The following is a 16,779-nucleotide window of genomic DNA, read 5'->3' as shown; positions in this document are numbered from 1 at the left end:
AATGATTCTTCCACTGGAAATACAGAAAAGCAGCACTATCAACCCAAACAAACAACAGAGCCTCTCTGTGCCTCTGACATATTCTTTTGAATGAGAGGAGCGGCTGAATGGTGTCATTATGAGATCACGTCATTGAACTGGATGATGCCAGTGTGGTGTTAGTGTGTGTTGTTGCATCCGAATACATCCATCACAACCCACAAATACCCAAGTGGTTATTTCCCCCCCCCCCCCCCGCCCTTGCTCCTCTCTGCATCATAACACAGGGAGGGTTTGCATTTGCGACTCACATGCAGTGAGCGTAATAACAAATAGGACATTGCACCATCACCACATTATTTAGGGAAATTGGAGAATGAGCACTTAGCATGTCAGTGGAAATTACAGGCAAGGGAATGCACCATCACTTCCCTGTGAGGCCTCCGTGAAGCGGGCTAATCCACAATCCTCATCACGTCTACGGTGGTGAACTGCTGCTGCCACTGCTCAGGGAAGCCCACAGCAGTTAACTTTAAGTGAAACACTCTTGAATAATGTCAAGGAAATGGTTAGAGTACCTCGAGTCGACCAGACCTAACAGTGATCACAGGAACACCAGCGGTGAAGAGACTTCCTAGTTGATAGGATTGTAAAATTATATGAGAGCCCACGCCTCATGACAGGAACACCAGGCAGAAAGTGGAATATGAATTTTGCATATATATGTCAATATAAAGAGCATGACCACATAAATGTTGAAGTTTACATGCATCATGCATCTTTTTAAAGCAAGAAAAGTGTAAAAGAGGAAAAATTTAAAGTATTCGGAAAATAGAAAACAAGCTAAAACCAGCAAAATTCTATTTACACTGCAAATTGTTTGAGTTAAATGAATGTTGTAGCAGTTTGTGAGAGTTTAATTTTGATAACAAATTGTCTTGATCCTCATAATTGAACAAAGGAGGCTCCAAAATGGAGCCTTGTGGGACTCCTGTAGTGCAGACCTGAAATTCTGTTGTTCCAGACTTTAACTGCTGCAATGTGGCTAAAATCCTGAAAGGAAAGGAAATCATCAAAACTTTCATTTTATTTTAATAATTATAATTTTTTATGTTTTGTAGAATTTACTTACAAATGAGAACTATCATAGTATCCTATTACTGTTCTTTGCCACATTTAGATGAACACTGCTGCAACAACCTAAGAGAGGCCTGTGAAGACAGATCAGACCGTTATATTAGACTCTGCTTTGTAGGAAGTTTACTTGATTGACAGGGACCTTTTTTTTTTTAGCTTGTTCTCCTTTACTGGCTTTTATGAAATAACTGGGCCATACTGCCCTGCAACAGCAGTTGTGCAATATTTCAGAGGGGGAAGCGAAAAGGGAAGCGGCCTCAGTGGCATGTGGCACCTGATCACCACCCTATCCACCTCCCAATGCACATGCACTCACTCACTCATTATGGGTTGTGCAACTTTTTATTATGTCAGCTCAGGGCTGAATCTGTAGCTGACAGAGTCAGGGTTCATTTTTACAGACTTCACATTATCGTTGGAGTCTTCATTCATACAGAGTTTCCTGGTGAGCTGCGCTTTTTGTTTGAAAATATAAATCTAACTAATCATTTCAAGTGTTAAAATTAGCAAACTCTGGACTCTACAGTGGAACTTTAAATGGGCCCCTGCTTGGAGTGTATTATTTAGCAGCAGTGTGTGTCCTTTTCTCTCCCAGTCACCCTCTCTTTACTAACTAACAACCTCACCCTCTTGTGATCAAAGGGGCCTCAAGATTTATCACTTTAATTTGGCCCTGAACATGGCTGATGGAGGCTGTAACCAAGCAGAGGGCCCCCCTGTTAGCACTTAGCCGGCTAACTAGAGTGACGGCCCGGCATCTGGCTGGCTGGTTGGCTGGCTGGGTGGCTGCCTAGCCGTGCGTACCCTGGATTCTTGTGCTCCCACCCACTTACCCCCCACTTTTTTTGCCCCACAGTGACCTCACACAACTCTTTTCTCCTTGAAGCAAGGCACCATGCAGGCATTTCCCTCACAATTTATGTCCTTGTGCCACAAGCAGGGGCATGCCCTGCACTAAAACCCTATCCCTGGCCCATTTAGCACACGCCTCTTGGCCTCCCAGAAGACTGCTTATGGTGTTGCACCACTGTCAGTGAGGCGGCTTCTTTACTTGTAGTAGCCGTACAACTGCTAAGCTTGTTGTTGTTGTTGTTGTCATTATTATTGATTACAGTGTACTCTACTGTAGGACTGATCCTACAGGCAGCCACAGGTGACTATTCATCTATATATTTATATATATAAAACTAGATTAGCTTCACTGAGCATGCTCCTCATACAGTAACACACATTCACACCTGGAAGCTGCAGTATAATATCACATCTTGATCTGGTAGCCACAAGGGAAAAAGAGGAGTGTGTGCTGCTCAGGGGCAGCTCAGCTCCCAACAAATGAAGAGAAATTGTAACTTTAAACTAATTTTCCTATAATTTGTCAGTGACGCGATGGACACGACAATTGATTGATCAATTCCAGCACACTAAAACTTGATTCTCTTATAATCTGTTTAGTCTAACACTGCAACACATATCAGCAGATGGTGAGCAGTAATATAACATTTCCACATGTGCATGACCTGCTTCACTTAATGTGTATTAGTATCAGTTTAGCATGATGGAAATGGAGTTGTACTTGCATGGTCATAAAATTTGCTCCAGTTGGTTGCTGCAAGGGCAAATCAATAAGCTTGAATCAATACATGGAAGGAGCCCAGTCAAGGCTAACGGAGAGTTCCGTAATAATAATAATAATAATTACAGATAAATCAGAAGTTAAAGAACAGCAGAGGCACTACAGTATATGATTAATGCAAATCAGGGACACCAGTGGGGGTGTTGGGGGATCCTGTCTACATCTCCACTACATGTCTCGTTCTCCAAAGGTTAAGTGGAAGCTTTTGCCAGCTAATGTGGCCATATGCTCATCTGTGCATTTGACACCAGAGCGCCATACGGCTCACACTGCAAATTATGCCTCTTGAATATGCAGCCAATTAAAAAGGGACATTGCTGAGCAGCAGCTCGGTTTATTTAGTCTTTAAAGTTGTTAAATAGAAATATACAGTATCCTGTGACATTGCACACAGATCCAGGATGTGCTAGCTTTATAGGTCGCATTACAGTGGCTTATGATCTAGTCACGCTCACTTCTGCAGCGTACCATCTTTTGCATAACTTGTTGCATAAGCACTCTACTGGCAGGCACACTCTGTCATGTACGGTCCGTGTCATTTCTGCTTTTGGTAGGGCTTATTACAGTACAGGCCGTTCCCTAATGTCACTGCGGTTGCAAAACCACACAAGCCATCCTCTCCCTGACTTTTTTTTTTCTGTCATCTAAGAATTGGCTTCCTGTTTTCATTGTGTTCTCGCTCGCTCTCTCTCTCTCTCTCTCTCTGGAGGTGTCGTAACCCAGGAGGCTGTGCCAAGAACAAACCAAGGTCTAGTCAGGAGAGATCGCTCTGTGCTTACACTGGAAACAGACACACCCACGCACACATGCACAAACACACATGCGCACGTCCGTTTTTGCACACACAGTATCCAGATGTTACTGTGTGTGTGTGTGCGCGCGTGTTTGCTGTGTGAGCGTGTCTGTTTGATGTGTGATGTGTATGGCATGTACAGTGCTCATTGCCAAGTCATAAAAAGTCATTCGCCTGAGCCCTTCAACAGCACCCTGTGTGTGTGTGTGTGCCAAGCTTCTTGCCTCCATTTTTATTGTTGTACAAGGTTGTACACAACATTCATAAAATATAGGTGAACATGGCGATCCAGGCCACAACTCAAGGGCTAAATGCTTGATCTACTTGCATAAACAATTGTTTTCAAGCTCTTAGTAAATAACCTTTTTCCTTTTTTGTTTTGTTTTTTGCAAATCAGCCTACATTAAGCATGTATGGGGAGGAAGATGACACTTTCAGCTACTATTTGCATATTCATTGAATTTGGAGCCAGTCTGAAGGCGTTCAGATTGGCTCGTCAAATTATAGCACTAAATAGGCTCAATTACATAGTACAATGCAGCCATTAATCAATCAAATATTGAAAAATATATTCATCTACATTCTAAAAGGATGATCAAATAATGAAAGTCTAATCTTCACATAATGCCATCAAGACTGCAAAACATAGACATCGACCAAATATATCACAGAAGTGAGAATATTATTATTTATAAATATAAAATTGGAAATTGCAGTTCACTTAATGGCCAGAGGTGTCGCTGTTAACAGGGGTTTTCTGGTTCTTATATTCCTTCTTGCTTTTAATTCATTTGACTTGTATTATGTCTCACTCTAACTTGATTTCTATTTCTATTTCTAAATGTGGCACATGAGTGTGTAATAAGCATCTGCTCTCTCATTTCTTGTTGTCCAGCTGGTGAGAAGGCCATAGTTTGTGACCAGTGTGGCGCCCAGTTCCAGACAGAAGAATCCCTGGAGGCTCACCGGCAGATCCACACCGGTACGAACACACACACACACACACACACTCAGACGTATCATCATGGCCATGGACATAAACAAAAAGATTATGAGCTTCTCTGCTGCATCAACATGTTCGCATTGGTTGAATTCGTACAGATAAGTTTAGTGGAGTGTGGCACAGCCTTATTTTAAACCAGCAAAGAAAGCAAGTATTGGTTTCATATTGAATTTTCAGGCCTGTCCTCATTCTCGTTTCCAGTCTGCTCATTGTGTTTCCTCCTCAAATCAGCATGCGTATGGTGTGGTGTGTGGAGGCTCATTTGGCCTTCTCATTCAGCCCTCCTTGGCTAACTGGAGCCATGGATTGACAGACAGATAGATCACATCATCTTGGATTAGTCCCACTTGCCCTAAATCAAGACAGACCCAACAGTAATCAACAAACCGGGAAAACTTGGCAGGCCAACGTTGTTTATCAGTGCTCAGCTATGAAGATGGGAAGACGAGGATGATGTAGGTGCCAAAATGTAAATAGGAAGAAGTAAATCCCCCTTCAGCAGATGTGTGATGGCCCAGAACAGTTTGACTGGGGGGGATGAACTCTTTAATTCGGAGGAATGAATTGTCTCAAATTACCTCCACTTTGTCATGGAGATGGTTCTGCTCTTGGCATGTTCTATTGCAGTCAGTGTGAAACACCAAGTGTTCCTCACAGTTATATTATTTATTATTATTCTATTATAAGCTCTCACAATTGCAGTTTTGCATATTGTGGAAGTCAGACTCTAAAAGTGCCACAGTAAAAAGTAAAAATACTCTTATTACAAGTGGGGAAAAAATACTTTTATCAGCAATGTTGAGGTACTGTTTGGTTGCAAAGTGATGCATCATTGTGTAGCTGCTGTAGGTTGAGCTAATTTGAACTCTAGTTTTATATAGTGGGACAACAGATAAAGCACTCGTCAGATGATTAATGGGAGAGAAAAAAGAAGAAAACACAAAGTTCCGATACACAAATCTGTTTCCAGTTTTTGGACTTTTTCGTCAACATTTACTGAAATGAAACCATGTGAGACGTTTAGTGTGGGAAAAAAAACACGTTTGCTGGAGCTGTTAACAACTCATAGACCTTTAAAATGTGACCCAGAATACACGTCAGAAGACAAAAATCTTTTAACAGTGTGTTATATTTTACAATCCACTCTGTAAAAGTGTCATCTTTAAGCTGTCAAATAAAGAGCAGATAGTAGAAAGGGCAATATTTCCCATTGAAATGTAGAGGAGTGGAAGTGCACAGCGGCACAAAATGGAAATTCACATACAGTTTTTACTTTCCATCACTGAGATGTGCAACTCGGAGACATGTTAGGGTCAAAATATGGCAAATATTTCACAGCAATATCTAATTGAAACCAGTTTGTTTACCACCTGATGATGCCCTTTACACATTATTAACACAGGTCCATCTGGTTTTGCTACAACAGGAAGTTTAATTTGTGGCATTTTGCATGTCCACAATAGAAAAAGTTCACCCTCTGTGGTCCCTCAATGAGCCCGACAGATTTTTTATATTTTAAAATCGGGACACCTTGATTGCAGCAGACTAAAGGTCACCAACTACCTAACTAACCAATCACCGTCGTCATCACCATCCTTCAGCTTTCCTCAAGTCTGTCAAACAAAAAAAAGAGATGAAAGACAACGAGCTGTGCCCGAGTGCAGTCAGGCCAGAAACCGATCTCCAAAATAGCCACACATTATCATTATCATCATCTTGTGTTTTGTCCTTCATCTGAGGCCCTGACCCTCCGGCGCCCAGTAGCAGCAGCTCCACATGGAGTGACTCCACTTTTTTCCGTGCCTCGCCACTACATACACAACTCCTCCTTAACATTTGATAGGGGGTGGTGTAGCAGTGGTGGTGCTGTGGTGGTGGTGGTGGTGGGGGGGGGGGCATACTCCTGAGGGGCATGCCCTCAGCCAATCTGCTCGTTGGAGGTAAAGAAGGGTTAAACGAGGCTAATGATTCAACAGCCATAACAGCGGAAAGGAGCACTCTAATTATAGGCATTCCAGTCTGGAACGAATACAAGGGGTTGTGGGGTGGGGTGAAGGGGGGGGGGGGGGGGGGCAGACGTGTCTTCCTGCCAGACAACTGGAGCAGCAGCAGCAGTAATAGTATAGTAATCATCTGTGTGTTGAGCCCTCGTCCAGGATCAGGGTCCTGGAAAAGCATGAGAAATCAGAGTGCTGCCTGATTCTCGGTGTACATTTACATTATGACATCCCTGCTTCAGAGGGGAACACTTGACATTTGACTCTCTGAAGGCAAGGCATCCTTTTCAGGATTGAGACTCTGGTTGAAATGAAGACATAAAATAGCAATTTAGCCTCAGATTCATTCTTACATTTGGCCCCAAAAATGTTATTATACTGTCTCTTTGTGCGTCTCTGGGTGCGCTTCATGTTACATTCATAGGCTCAGCAGTGGAAGTTTACAGCAGTTAGCTGGTTGTTCTGTTTACAGAGAGACATGTAAACAACCGAGTCTCTTATTAGGTGAAAGGTGATCTTGACGTTTCCTGTGAGATGACATGTATTCTTATGATCGATATACTGATAGAATAGAAGAATTCATTCATGAAGCCCAGTGGACACATAAGAGGTGTTTGAAGCCCAAAATACATGTGTGCGTGTGTGTGTGTGTAGCTACGTATCAGATGACGCCCTACACAGACCTAAAATTTTCTCTGACCCAGCACAGCATTAGGCCCGTGTCAGTGTGACATGTAGGATGAGGATTTTAATGACCTTGTGGACTTTAGCTAACCTAAGAATAGCTTCCGTGCTGCTGCTTTTATCTCACCCTCTGTCAGTAACACTCATCTCTGTGTTGGATGTATGCAAAGATGGAGAAAGCAGCTGAACTGGACGTTATTGTTTGAGCTAGAAAACAAATATGTATTTGTGTGTACAGTACCCGAGACGCAAAAAAAAAAAACATCAGAGACGGGCTGAAAGCAAGGAGTTACTGTTGGCCATCAAAGCCAGATTTGATCTCTGCCGGCCTCTTGGCAGCGCTTCAGCCGTTGGCTAATGTTCTCTGATGACAATATTTGGCCTCTGAAACTGTGGCCGTTTCTTGCCGCTCTGAATGGGAACTATTGTGGCGTCCCCTCTGTCGGCCTGATCAGCTGCAGTCTGACTCAACCTCTGTCTCTGTCTCGCTTTGCCCACCTCTCTCTCTCTCTCTCTCTCTTTCGCTCTCTGTTATGTGGTCCATGTAGCAAGTGTTTATCCGAGACCATGGGCTGGTTTGGAGGCCGTCGAGGCATTCCAGAGTTCACCGTCATTCATAACGGGCAAGCTCTTTTGCTTGAGTGTGTGTGTGTGTGTAGGGGGTGGAGGTACGGTTGGTCAGGATGCCAGGGAAACTAGCAGCAAAACATCATGTGGCTGCTTTTACCCACTGAACTCGTGCAAATACACATGCACAAACACACACTGCAAGCTATCGCCTTCTTTGGCAGTGTTGTGCAACACAAAAACACACACACAGATACACAAATAAATCCAGGAATGCCTGTGTTCAGGAGCCCAAGTCACTTGTGAGTTGCATTACATCTACTGACGGCTAATTTTTCTCACATATTTTCCCAAATTGGATGGCATCACATCAGAGTTTCTTTCTCTCTCCCTCTAAACTGGGACTCGCCTCAGGGCTTTTGTAAGCAAAGAACACAGTCTGTCTGGCTTTCACGGAGCTCTCATCCTTAAAGAAAAACACTGCTGTCATTTAGAATCGTAGCCCATTTACTCCCGTCTCATGTCCTCCAACTCTTTATGCAACATATGCACCGAGACGTAAGGTGACGGGCTTGTTTTATAGTGGATAGTACACAATTATAAACATGTGTGCATACTGACATCAAACAATCTGAACTGCTTTTTCTATTTATTACTGTTTTGAAAGGCTGCCGAGGCAAAATGTGAACTGTAGTGAATGAATGAAAAGAAAAAAAAAACATGATATCTCATTGAGCCAAGAAAATCAATCAAACTGTTTGTACAGCACATTTTGTGCAGGTTAGTGGAATTCTAAGTGCTTCACGGGCTGATGATAAGGCAGTTTATACGTAAGCAGCGAAACTATTTGAGATATCTGAAGTGATTGAAAAACAGTAGATGTGCAAATACTAAAGAGCTGGCATGGATATCAGAACTCAAATATTTCTGGCATTTTAGATGGATGTTTTCCTCTTAGCTGCTTCTGCCTAACCTGTAAAAAAAATGAAGCCAACTTGATTGGTAACCACAGTTATGGGCGGTTTCTGGCAAAGTGAATCCATTTCCTGTCTGCCTTTAGAAATAAACTATAAACCTGTTTATTTAGCCTTCTAAACATGCTTGTTGTAATTTGCATTGTGTTCACACATCCAGCGCCAGTCTGTGCAGCCTTTACACCGCCAACTAGTGTTTTGGTGGTGTAATTGCAAAGGGAAGCACACAAACCAACTAACTTCTGCAAACAACCTTAAATCTGGCCTAATCTTTTAGGGTGTGGCCACTTTAAGAGACAGATTAGTGCAGTCACAGATCTGTCATCCATCTTTGTATAATGTCACTTGACCGTAATCTTTTCTAATTTCTTTCTGAGCTTGCACTCCTAGATTTTTGTGCAAATGTCCAAAAAATGAGAGCAGCACTCTTGTCTTTTAATTAATAGCATATTAAAAGTGCATTGAATATATAATAGCCTACATTATTGTGTTATTAAAATTGAAGCAGCTAGTTACTGTTTAATGCAGACAGCCATTCATTGCATTCACTTGTATAAATCTTGAGAGATCTGGTTGGAGGACAAACAGTCAGCCAGAGTATATTTGGCAGCGGGGCCATAGTCCATTACTGCTGTGTCATTTCCTCCTTCTGATCAGCTGTAAACAGTCTCAACAGCTATTTCCATGTGGATTTTGTCCAACACCATAATGTCACATTGTGAAACCGCTGTGTGTGTTCGTTTAAAGACGACCAACGTGTCATCTTAAGTTTGCATTTCCAGTAAAGCCTCCTCTGCTCCGTACAGGACTGCTGCTTTCTGTCTGTATCTCTCTCTCTATGCCAGCCATCTTCATCGCTTTTCTTTTCATTCGATTGTTTTTTTTTGTTTGGTTCCCCCACCATAATTTATAGCCCCTGTGTTTTATTGGTAAACCCACCACACTCCCATTCCACTTGATTAAAGTGCAGCGCGGTGCTGAAAAGCAAAAGGTCACAGGAAGTAGCTCACAAACAAAAAAAAAGTAAGCAATAAGTAGAAGTTTATTTTAGTCTGCAGAATAAAATGCAGATTTCACTACAATGGCTGTGTGCATTTTACAAGCTGTGCACCAGTTGCAGACTTTGTTCTATACACATTAAACTTAGGCCACGTTCAGAATGAGTAGTCGCCTGTTGTTCAGCTGCTGCACCAGAAACGACAGGGACTCCATCTCCCATGTGACTTGTGTAGAAATTAGTCCGGAGTCTACAGGCCTCGAAAGAATTTGTTGTCCGACTGTTGGTGTTCCTGTTTATACATGAATCATCTCAATGTGCTCACACACACACACATACATACTCACAGCAGTGCCAGAGAAAATCCACATTATAATAGGAGGGGGAGGCTCTTACTCTTTTATCTCTCTGTCTTTCTTTCTTTCTTTATCTCCCTCTGTCCTTTTTTTAACGTCTTGTAATACAGGGAAAATATGCAAACCATGGAGTGGCAATAGTGGGTTTAGCCAGTGGGAACACAGCGTGATTCCAGCAGGCCTCAGCCGCAGAGTAAACACTTTCTTTTCTCAAGCCAGAAATAGTTTGGCTGGAGAGAGAGAGAGAGAAAGTGCTGGAAAGGGAGGGAGGGAGGGAGGGAGGTGAGAGGGAGAGACAGAAAGGGGGAGGAGAGGAGAGGTTGTGACGGTCAGAAAGAAGGAGCTCTTTTTAGTCACATTACTTCTTTTTCTTCTCTGTAAATTGTTCACACCGGTGGCCCTGCAATCAGTCCTCTCAAATACAAACACACACACACACACAGTCCACTCATGTCACTCAAGCAAATTAGGCCAATGGCAGCGCTACACAGGGGTCACGTCAAAAGTGCCGATTGTCTCAATCACATTAGTCCAGCACTGGCATCTGTTTAGCATTTAGTTAATTGTGATGTTATTAAGTTGTCAGTGAGCATTAGGGCGGCGATAAGCAAAGCAAATATTCTTTCTGCCTGGGCAGGCGGTGCTACACATGTGTTGCTGCTACACTCACACTCACACAGACAGGAAAACAGCCCACTGGACCCAGAGAGTGTGAATGTTATTCCACTGATCGGCGTTAAAAGGGCAGATGTGCATTAGCATTATGACTTCTGATCACAAAATGTTAGCATGTCGAGCTTCCTGTTGGTGTCATCTGGTGAGTCAAAGTGCTGATTAGCACGCTGCGCTGCTGCTTTGCAGTTTCAGCATCCCACTCATAAGCGAGCAAGCTGTCCGTAGACGGAGGCAGATTATCCGTCTGTCTGAGCTCAGGCAGGACATTTTGGGTCGCAGGGTGCAAAAGTCACCTAAAAACTACACAGATGACAATTTATTGACTGTCTGTTAACTGTCAAAATGCCTGTAAGATGATCATCTGAGACCCCCACACTTCACTTTGTAAACAAATACCTCCTCCTTGTTGCATCCCTCCATCTCCCACTCCTAGGCACATTCACTCTCTCTGTCTCTCTCCTCCCAAAATAAGAAGAGTACAAGTGGTCAGAGACACTATCGAAGGCTAAATTAAATCAAGCAGCAGCAGCAGCAGCTCGACTACAGTCACTTCTGCTACTAACTTCCTCCTTCTCCCTCAGCAAACAAATTTTTCCCTAGATAAGATCTAAATGAGTTTTTCCAGGCGGAGGAAGATCCTCCGTTTGGCTGATGGATACTGAGCAGGGCTGCTGTGTGACCAGCACCCCGGTAGTAATAATCATCCGCCACGGCCATAAGTGGTTATGCACAGCGGCCTACGTGAATAGAGGATATGTGGCTTGTGTGTAAATGAGATAAAATGTGTGAATGAGAGTTGGCACCGCTACGTTCCTCCGCACCCAGCTTCATTCATTGAGAAATACCCAACTGGGCCCCTGTACCGCAGAGCTTCAGCGCCGAGGCTTAGTGTCATGGTGGGCACAGTCGCATTGAGGCATCGCCGCAGGAAACCATGGGACAACAGCATGTCAGAGAGGGAGGTAGTATTCTTATAAGAGGGGGGAAATAGGTGGGTGGGATCCAGTAGCAATTGGGGATATCCGTGTAGTGGTGCAACAGTCTGGCAGCGGGAGAATCCCTACACGGATGGGTCATTGTAAAGCAGGGACAGCAGAGAGACCAATAAAATGATGTGGTATAGGCCGTGGGAGGGTGGTGGGTGGTGGGTGGTGGGGGCGGATTATAGACTCCCAGAGGGCTCTGCGATTCACGGGCCATAAAATGGAAGTCAGCAGGACATGCTGCAAATCTGGCCAGCCAATATCCACCATCCCCTTCCTCCCTTTTTTTCGACCCTGAGGATGTGTCTTAGCTGTACGTCACAATGCAACCCCGGCGAGCGCGTTCTGTTGTCGGACAATCTTAACTCCCCTGGACGCCGCTATTCTCCCCTGTTACATTTGCATGTCAGCCGCTGCGGCTTTGTTCAAGATCTGCTTGGTTAAGAGGAGGAAAAAAAAAAAAAAGGGATAGATAAGGAAAGAGACAGAAGAGTGGAAATCAGCGAAGGCCTTCACCATCCAGGGAATAAAAAAAAAGGCCGCTTTTGTCAGGAGGTTTCCTTTACTTTCAGATATCCCATCGCATTTTAACCTTGGCAAGACGAGGACTTTGAATATAAAAGGATTCGCCCAGGAGAGAGAAAGAGAGAAAGAGATGTGGAACACTGGACCCACGTCAACAATAGCCAGGCTTCTTTTGTCCACAGTGTTATTTGAAGTAAATCTCCCTCTGTAATTAGATTGGAACTGTTTGTGGACATCTTAGGAGAGCGCGTCGGTGTTAAAACAGCAACGCGCGAGGGCCCTTTTAATTTACAGTGCAAATACCTTTCGATTAGCGAGGAGCGAGAGAGAGAGAGAGAGAGAGAGAGAGGGGGGTACGGGCTGAGGAGGAGGACACAATAGAGGAGTCTTTCAAGCCTTTTCTTTTTGTTGTTGTTGTTTGAGAGCGGGAAGAGGTTCGAGCAGCTCTCCTGTGTTCCTTAATTGTGAAGCAAGGAGATTAGTACGAGTGCTTCCAACCTTTCACCCCAAACAAAGGAGCCATCAGATCCAGTTGCCTAGTGACACTGGGGTTTCACACCGGCAAATTTAGCCACTGCCTTCACCACTCCAGCTCCTTGTGGTACATTTTAAAGAGAAGGAATGAGATCTCCAGACTTTGCTTGTGCAGCCCATGCAAACTATTTCTGTCCCTGCCCATCTGACGGCACCCTTAATGGCACCGAGCAGCCACGCTAATGAAAATGGCCGTTCATCCTCACTGCAAGTCTGTCTCTCAGACTCATATAAAAGTTAATGTACCCGTGACAATGACATTCAGAAGACCGTTTAGCTTTGGACAAATGCTGCGTTTCTTAGTGGCAAGAGCAGCCGGGCCTCACAGAAATGTCCTTTTACACTGTGTGCAGCTCAATCAAAGGGCACTTAGCAGTGTCATATTGATTATGGGAGCTTAACCCCCGTCAATCTCTGATGGGTCATTTTGGCAGCCTTCCCATAGATAGCTTCAATGAATAGAGTCGGCCTCAACAGGAAAAGAAAGGGCTTCCCTCATCAGAAGTCACTTTGAAGGTTTGATGTTTATTAGAAGGAGACAGCGTGCATACATGTACGATGCCTGACGTCTCTGCTTTTCAGTTTCAGGGCAGCAGACGAAAACAAGCAATAAATCCCAGACAATCCTAATTTATACAAAAAAATGACTTTTAGACCTAATTAATTATCACTCCATTTCAATGTGATATCAGCTCCCAGTTGAGCAAACTTCATCAGTCTGTAAAGGAAATGAGCTACTTATCAGGCACGCTCAAAGAAAACAGCTTAGATTACTCACTCAGTGTAATTTTCTTTATTATTGAATTCTGGTTTATGTGTTATGTTAGTGAAGTATTCACAGTCATTCACTGATTAATGCCACTTTTCATTTACTATTAAACCTCCTTTCGGGTCACCTCAGGCAGCATGCATTTAATATTCAGCATTTTTTTTATTTTTTCCTCCACTTAATCTAAACATATTACAACATAGCTGTTGTAATATGATGCCATGTATACAGCAACAGCTTCTGTTAAAGGTCGGCGTTTAACAGAAAATCAGAAATGTGGACTAGATGTCATGACTTGTTAGCTAGCTGTGCGTAAACAGGCAAGACAGCACGTGTTGGAAACTGATGTAGAAATGTCCAACGAAGGCTCTTGTATCCTAGTGTATCCTAAGTGTTACATTTAGGATGTATTCTGTACCATATAGTGGAAAAAAAACATGAGGAGAGCCTGTATGAAAGGATTGTTTTGTCCCTGAAAGGTATTTAAACATAATAATAAGATGTTTAACATGGCCTTTAACATGTAGCTTGAGAGAGCTCCGTCATCTGTTCAAAGTGTTCAAAGATTTTCCTTGATGGCTGCAGAGGAATGAAGTCTCTCACCTCACCTTGAACAGGGCCCCCGCCGAATCTTGAGGACCATATCATGGTGTGAAGTAACTGCTGTACTTTATTGGAGACACGGGAGAAGTGAAACAGAGAGCAGTCACAGAGTTGGGTTTGTCTTGGAGGTGGCCTGCCAGGACAATACTCCGAAAAGGAACTCAAGTGGGACCCATTACACCCCACCGAGGGCAGACTCTTATCAGTTAATAGCAGGTTTCCCTCTGAGAGCAGATTGTTTTGATAGATGGCACCTGGTCAGGCCTTTGCAACCAACTGCAAAAAAAACTCACTAGAGTATGCTAGATAAGCCTTGTGTGGGAAAAAAAAGTAAAAATAGCATCCTTTGAGAGTTAATTTGTACACGGAAGAAGAGAAAAAGCAGAGCTAGGTCGCTGAACTTTCTTGTTTCACTTCTTCTTTCATTATTTGTTCGTAGTAACAATGAGTGCTCAGCGTGTTTGCTCAGGTGTGGTGATACAGCAGCATTGTTGTTACACATTAAACATCTCATGTGCTCTGCTGTACCTGGAATGCTTTGTTGCTGTTGGCTTCGGTATCGTGTGTCGTGCTTCTTATAACAATTTGCAGTCCTGATTAATTGCCTGCGCCAGCTCTGCTGCTATTTACAGCCATTCCTCTTTACAGCTGTCATAAACAGAGATAGAAGATGAGTTAACGTGAACAAGGTTTTACATAACACCAGGAAATTGTGGTTGAGCTGCAGCCAATAATTTACAAATTTTACCAACAAGAAAAATTCAGACTTAAAACATATGAAACACTTCTTCTTTTTTTGTGCAATCATACTCACTGTGTTATTATCTATAAACCAGGTCAAAGTTGAGACTCAAATCTCACAGGTCATCTGTGATTATTGTCCATTTGAGCTGGTTCAACGAGATGCATTAAACTGTGGAACTGTAAAGCTTTTGTTTGGAGCCCCAGCTCGTGTGTGAAGGAGCAGGAAGCTTCTGTCTCCTCTTGTTTATCTTCTTTTGATTGCTGGAATGATGATGCCAGTCTTGACATGAATCAGCACAGAGTGTACAATACGTTTGGATACCAGTTTTTATCCCCGGCGATCTTGCAGGAGGCTGACGAGAGTACATCATTTAATGCTCTGTGCAACAATAATGATTTTATTTGAGGGAAACCAGCTTATGCACTGTTGTCTTTAGGAGCTTTGTTGATCACTGAGCACCTTTCCTTGTTGTCTTTGCTGCCCTTCATTTCATTCCGGCTCTCTTGGCACTGTTATGTAAATGTCCTGTGGAAAATTAATTTAGCATTTAATTATGTATTTATTCACGGGCAAATATGCCAAAAGACGCACGAGTCAGCGACCAGCTGTTCACTATTCTCTGACCTTCACTAAGTTTTACAGCTACCGAGAAAATTCAGGAGAGTGATACAGGCTCACCGAACCCTGGACCTAGAGACTTGTTCCATTACACTGCTTGTCACATATGCACCAATAATAACAGTCAATAGATATTTTGGTTGGACATTTTAACATGGACATCTACTGGGATTGACTCACTTTTGGAGTCAGCCTCTAGTGGCCATTTTTGGAACTGCCTTCGTTTTTAAACTGGAGATTCCTGCTCACGTGTGCTCCACATATGTTGTAATGTAAAGACAACATTTGCCGAAGTCTCACTTCTTAAATACCATCATAAATATACAGTTTCATCCTTAAGCATTAAAAATGTTTCCCAAAGTAGATGATAAAGACATCTGTGTTCAATCAGTGTACGTTAATCAGCTTCAGTGTGAGGTCCATTGTAAGAGCTCACATGCCTCTTTATTGTTCTTTATTGTCACTATTGTCAACAAAAAGCTGTTGGACAAAATAAGAAACAGCACAGAATTTAAACTAAGACTAAAAAGACTAAAAATGTGTATTTAACTGATCTTTGCAAACAAAATTGCAAAAATGCCCAAATCATACATCAAGATCACCATCATACTTTGCTTCTGTTTATTCAGCGTTTATGTGTGTTTTTGTAATTATTTGACATTTTCTTCTTTTTTTTTTTTACATCACTTTTTATGAGCAGACTTTATTAATGTGGCCGCCGTTGAAAGCAGCAGGAAAATAAACAAGTATTTAAAAAAAAAAATACTTGGAGCGCTTTGACAACAAAATGTTGTCGGACAAATAATTACCAAATTGATCAAACTAAAATTTAATTTGGTGACAGAGAAAAACAAGATAGGACGAGTATTCAAACAACAACTTTGAGCTTTTTCTGAAACCCCCCCACCCTTCACCCAAAAAAAGTTTCTACCGAGGAATGTTTCGAGGGTAGGGGGGTTGGGACCACTGTCCGGCTGCGGTGTCCTCTTACAGTCCGGCTGACCAGCAGGCTCTAAGAGCTGATTGATTGGGTGGTGCCGGGGGCCACCAAAGGACCCTTTCTGCAGCTTTAGAGGTTAGGGGTCGTCTCTTCTGCAAATCTGCTTCCTTTTGTACAGTCGCAATACCAGGAGAGCAGTGTCACATCACCCATCCACCCACCCATCCCTCCTCTGTTCTCCCCCTCCATCCCTCCTCCCTCTCATCT

General features: G+C 43.0%; 1 protein-coding gene across 3 annotated transcripts in view; it reads left to right on the top strand.

The window, feature by feature from the left end:
* The window catches only part of zbtb16a (zinc finger and BTB domain containing 16a), a 124,015-nt gene that overhangs the window by 72,772 nt on the left and 34,464 nt on the right, over positions 1-16,779 (top strand). For all 3 annotated transcript variants that reach the window (XM_028420742.1, XM_028420743.1, XM_028420741.1), the window contains exon 4: positions 4,438-4,524. In XM_028420742.1, coding sequence (XP_028276543.1) covers positions 4,438-4,524 — 87 coding nt within the window. The remainder of the gene's footprint in view (positions 1-4,437; positions 4,525-16,779) is intronic.

This window comes from Parambassis ranga, chromosome 14 (genome assembly GCF_900634625.1).
Source record: "Parambassis ranga chromosome 14, fParRan2.1, whole genome shotgun sequence".
NCBI classification, from domain to species: domain Eukaryota; kingdom Metazoa; phylum Chordata; class Actinopteri; family Ambassidae; genus Parambassis; species Parambassis ranga.
Note: the sequence above shows the minus strand (reverse complement) of the source record. Positions and strands in the feature narration are given on the sequence as shown.